The following is a 4,956-nucleotide window of genomic DNA, read 5'->3' as shown; positions in this document are numbered from 1 at the left end:
GGGAAAAGGAGCGGCGGCACAGCCATTCCCCCGGGGGAAGGGGGCATGTCTCGCTTTTCTCTGTCTCTTCGGCAGCCTCACACGCCCTATCATAAGAAAACAGCAGTAACATGAAAGGCGAGGGGCCACCGCACTGAGACTGCGGCTGCAGGCCCACTTCCCCGTCACGTGGGAGGGCGTGTGCAGACAGCATGGCGGTGTGCAGCAGAGCCGCCCGGAAGGTTCCGGGCCCACACGGGCTGCCCCGAGCACGCGGGCGCAAACCCTGGGTACCTGCCCGTCCCTCACTCACAGAAACAGAGGAGGCAGTGAGGGTACAGAAATGAAAGTGCAACTCCCGGCAGTGGGGGCAGCAGCTGAGCCCGTCCCCGCCAGCCCCAACGGCCACCTTTGCCCGGCCTTCTTCCCAACGCGGCCGCGAGGGACTTCCTTCGCCCTTCCTCCGTGCCCACTGCCTCCAGGGAGGTCTGGCTCTGACACATACACAGGGGCCTGGGCGGGCAAGGACACCGGTGGGGGTGGGGGCGGCGGTGGTCTGGCAGAGGACGGGGCGGTCTGCCCTCGCAGGTGTGAGTCCTGGTGGCTTGTGGCGATGCCCCGAGTCACGGTGGCCCCTGCCTTGCACTGGCAGCCGGGCGTGGGGCCAAGTGTGGTGGCTTTGCTCCAAGGCAGGGAAATCGGACGAGGGCGGCTGACAGAGCTGCTCCCAGGCCAGCCCCACAGCGGGAGGCAAGGCCTGCACGGAGAAAACCAGGCCGCACACGGCCAGCCAGGGCTCAGCCCCCACCCCAGCAGCTTGGAGACCGTGCCAGGCACATGCGTAACCAGGACCAGATGGGTGTGCGCTGGAGGAGGGAGGATTGCGGCGTGACCAGGCCTCCCTGGGCGGTGCGTTTCCCCTCTCTCACGTCCACTCTCTGGCATTAGAGAAAAGCCTCTCCCTATCCCCGACCGTCTCCACCTGCCAAGGGGCTCTTCTTTGCTATCCGGTGTCAGGCTCCCTCAGATGGAAGACACTTGCTGGGTGGGAGGAACCGACAGTCCTGCCATCCCCCAGGCTCCAGCTGGGGCAACCAGAGCAGAATCAGAGGCACGTGGGGGTGACAGCCACGGCTGCACTTGGCGCCCCCAGCCTTCCTGTCCCCACAGAACGCTGACGCGCTGCCCCTCCACCTCGGAGAGCGAACGCTGCAAGCCCGGCTACCCACGCTCAGCTGGGGCCTCACCCACGAGCCCTGCCAGAAAGCGAGGTCACGGCGGTGAAGGACAGCCGTGGCGGCAGGGTGGCAGCGAGGGCTTTCCCTTGGGCTGAGGGTGTTACAAAGGGTGTCAGCTCACGAGGGCTGCACAGACCCCGCACGCCAGCCCACGAGGGCTGCACAGACCCCGCACGCCAGTTCACGAGGGCTGCACGGACCCTGGGCACGCCAGCCCATAAGGGCTGCACAGACCCCAGACGCCAGCCCACGAGGGCTGCACAGACCCTGCATGCCAGTTCCACGCTCACCCAGCAAGCAGCCTCTGAGCGAGTGTTCGGGGGTTCCTTTACCAGCCAGGGGACGTGTACAAGCCAGAGTGCACACCCCCATTTCCAACGTCCCCACCCCTGGGACCCTGCGTGCACGTCTGTGCCGGGACGCCCCTCATGCTGCTAGGCTAGGACTCATCCACAGTCGGCCCCTGGGGTGGGTTCCCTGCACACAGGGCTTACCGGCTGCACTGGGGGGCAGCCTGCTCCGCGTGTGCGGCGACAGAGGCCAAGGTGGGAGGATGCCTGGGGCCTGCAGTCCAAGCCAGTTGGCTCTGCCCGGCTGGCACACGCCCTGCTGGGCCAGGGCGAGGCTCAGGGCTAACGGCCCCTTGCCCTGGAAGGCACCTCCACGCCCACAGGCAAACCCAGCGAGGGCCGCGTGGCCGCCCAGCAAGCCCTCGGGGAGGTGCACCTGTTCCCTTTCTCAGCACTTCCGGACGCTTCAACGCGCCCTCTGCCCGGGCGCCCTCTGCCCCTCTGCCGGTCCCTGGAGGCGACTCTGCCCAGCACGCCGCTGTGCGGGGAGGAGCACGGCCTGCATCCAGGTGACCCCACGTGGTGCAGACCACCCAGCCACCCTCCAGCAGCGTGGCCGAACGAACCAGCGAGACTGTCAGGGGTTACAGTGGGTAGCTAAGGTGTGGCTTCCCCTAATCAGTCTGCAGAGAACAAGTGAAGGGTCTGACAGGTGTTACCCCTAATCAGTTGCAGAGAACAAGTGAAGGGTCTGACAGGGTTGCCACTGGGGTCAAGTCACTGACTTTTGTTTTAAAGAACCATTTTCTCTTTGATTTGCTATAGGCATGTGTGCTCAGCAGAGACAGGTACCGAGAGAGTGAGAGACGCAGAGAGAGCAAGAATGAGAAAGCAATCTGTCAGGCCTGGGACTTGAACCGTGGTCACCCATGTGGGAGTCCAGAGCCTCAGAAACCATGCCACCTGCTGGCCCCACATGAGTAACTTTTCAAACAATGCCTGTTTTGCTGTAGTAGCAGCTATGAAAGGAATCCCTTGGTGGAACTCGAAGCCCACTCGATTCTTGCCACTGGCAGCTTTAAAACATGGCGGATAGAGAAAGCAAATGGGAGGTGAGTCACAGCGTCAGTGTCCTGTCACGGAAGGTAGATGTCCACGACCTTCCTCTGGGTCGGCCAGTATAACCTGTCCGGTCATGCCTGCGACGCTGACCCTCGAGAACAGTCCCCCAGCCCTCTGCACACCACCCCACGCGCCTCAGGCCGGCCGCTGCGTCGGACACCCTGGGCCCCGGGTCGCCCTTCACTGCATGCTAAGCTCCAGGTCCTCGGGCTTCCTCCGTACCAGGCCCTCCCAGGGGTCACTCGCTGCCCACACCCTTTCCAGCTGAGAGGCGCGGCCTGTCCGACCACACGGCTGACCCCGCGGAGGCGACGCCCTCTGGATGAACACATCCACACAGAGCCTCCCGAAGCAGGGCCCCGGACTCCTGCCCAGGTGAGGAGAGCGAGTGCCCTGCGAGGCCTGGTCTGGTCTGGCTCAGCCTCCTCCCCCAGACGCTCCTCTGTGACGGACGGAGCCACAACGATGGAGACCCGAGCCCAGACAGCCCGTGCGTGGCTCCGCAGGGATGGGGTCCTGGGCGCTCCGAGGGCTCTGAGCACACCGCTGCCCAGATCCTGCGGCACTGCTGGTCCTGAGACGCTGCCGCTGCCCCTCCCAGAGCTGCTCCGTCCTGCGTGGGCGGCTGCCTCCCTTGTCCCTCCGGAACGTGAACTGCAAGGCCACCAGGTGCGGGACCACCTCCCTGACAACGCTGGGACTCGGGTCAGGATGGACCTCGTCCCTACTGAGATCTGCAGAGGTGGATGACAGCCCGAGACGCCCGGCCATGACCCCCCAGAGGGTCATCCCCTCGGTGGGCCAGGTGTGCCGGCATACTCAGGAAGGGGTGGGGGAGACCTGACTCAGAGAGGGGGCCCCGAACTCTGATCAGAGGCAGCTCTGAAGCTACCCGCACCACGAGTGGGAGCCCAAGCCCATGTTCTCCCAGGGCACCTGCAGAGGGGCCTGCGAACAGGCGGTGGGAGCCTGCTAAGAGTCTGCAGGAGAGCAGGTGTGTGACCGAGGGGCGCTCACTCACTGCAGCATCAAGGGGCGGGGGACAAGCCCCCTGCAGTGCCAGGAGCAGAGCCGGCCTCAGGGATGGACACGGGAACGGCTGCACACGAGCACAGAGGGCCTCGGCTCTGAGCACAGCTCCGTGGGGCCTGCTGGCACCCACCGGGGCTCGGGGCGCCTAGACACAGCAGTCCGGCCCTTCGCTGCCGGTTTGTCTGAGCCTGGGGGTGCACTCCTGGGGGAAGCCTGGCCCAACTCAGGGTGATTTCCTCGGGGTTAGAGTACCATGCCTCGGAGTCGCCCCTCTCGGATCCAGACTCTATAAACCAGGAAACAAACCTTTTTAGTGAACAAAGAAGAGACCCTTCTCTTCACAGCGAGCAACTATTTATTACCTGGAGTAGCGGAACAGGTGGGAATGGAGCTAAATGCAAGACCCGGGACTTTCCTAAGGTGCCAGGCGCATCCCAGCTTTGTCAGTCGGCATTAACAGGAGGCGCTGGGGGGCTGAGGGGGCCTTGCAGCCAGAGGTTCCTAGCTGGTGGCACACGCTGTCAACAACTGCACAGACATGGCCCTGACCACGTAAAGCTCCATTTCCTGAGTAGAAAAGCGGGGTAGGTTAGGGTGTTAACAATATGTTAAACGATTAATTCATTAACATTTTAAGTTATAGATAGCTTACAAAACAGCTGTTATAAAAGAATTATTGCAAGTAAGAAACAAACACCAATTAAACACAGTACAAAAGTCTGTTCATTAGATACATCGGCTGGAGGGAGGGATCATAGTGAAGTCCAAGCGCTTCGGAGCACAACGTGGTCCTAATTGAACTTCACATACATTTTAACACTGACATATTTAAACTGAAATGCTCAGGAATTCCTCACCCTGAGGCCACGGAATAGTTCCACACCGCGAACTCAGCGTGGCATGTTCTGCGGCTGAGGCTCCCGGGCCAGCTCCCCCCTCCCACTGGGCACGGTGCTCTCACCGACCGCTGCCCGGCACCCCCTTCGAGCCCGTCACAGCAGCCGGCACCCGGCGCCAATCAGTGTCCACGGCTCCCTCGGGAAACGGAGGACGTGGATTTCGCTGCAGATATGGTCTGGATCTCCGAGGACAAACGGCTCTTGGGAGACAGTTGCTATGACAACGTTGTTGCTAGGACAATTCCAAGGATCACAAGCAAAACAATTACACAAATAATAACGAACACCATTTTCTGCAAGATAAAGAAAAACATTAATTTGCAAAGTATCAAAGGAAAGAATCTACACCCTTTCCTAAGGAAACCCTCTGGAGCCTGCAGTGGCTCGGTGGGCTCG

At 61.9% G+C, this 4,956-nt stretch overlaps 1 protein-coding gene across 4 annotated transcripts in view; it reads right to left on the bottom strand.

The window, feature by feature from the left end:
• Window positions 1-4,956, bottom strand: part of STX2 (syntaxin 2) — a 96,262-nt gene that overhangs the window by 73,257 nt on the left and 18,049 nt on the right. The window contains exon 9 of one of the 4 annotated variants that reach the window (XM_006147341.3): window positions 4,009-4,792. The exons of 2 other annotated variants lie outside the window; for them this stretch is intronic. In XM_006147341.3, coding sequence (XP_006147403.1) covers window positions 4,619-4,792 — 174 coding nt within the window. In that variant the 3' untranslated portion in view covers window positions 4,009-4,618. Of the gene's footprint in view, window positions 1-4,008; window positions 4,854-4,956 lie in introns of those variants that run through there. One more of the 4 variants, XM_006147342.3, reaches the window with a different exon arrangement.

This window comes from Tupaia chinensis, unplaced genomic scaffold (genome assembly GCF_000334495.1).
Source record: "Tupaia chinensis unplaced genomic scaffold, TupChi_1.0 Scaffold000211_1, whole genome shotgun sequence".
In the NCBI taxonomy this organism is placed as follows: Eukaryota; Metazoa; Chordata; class Mammalia; order Scandentia; family Tupaiidae; genus Tupaia; species Tupaia belangeri.
This window is presented reverse-complemented; position numbering and strand designations above follow the sequence as displayed.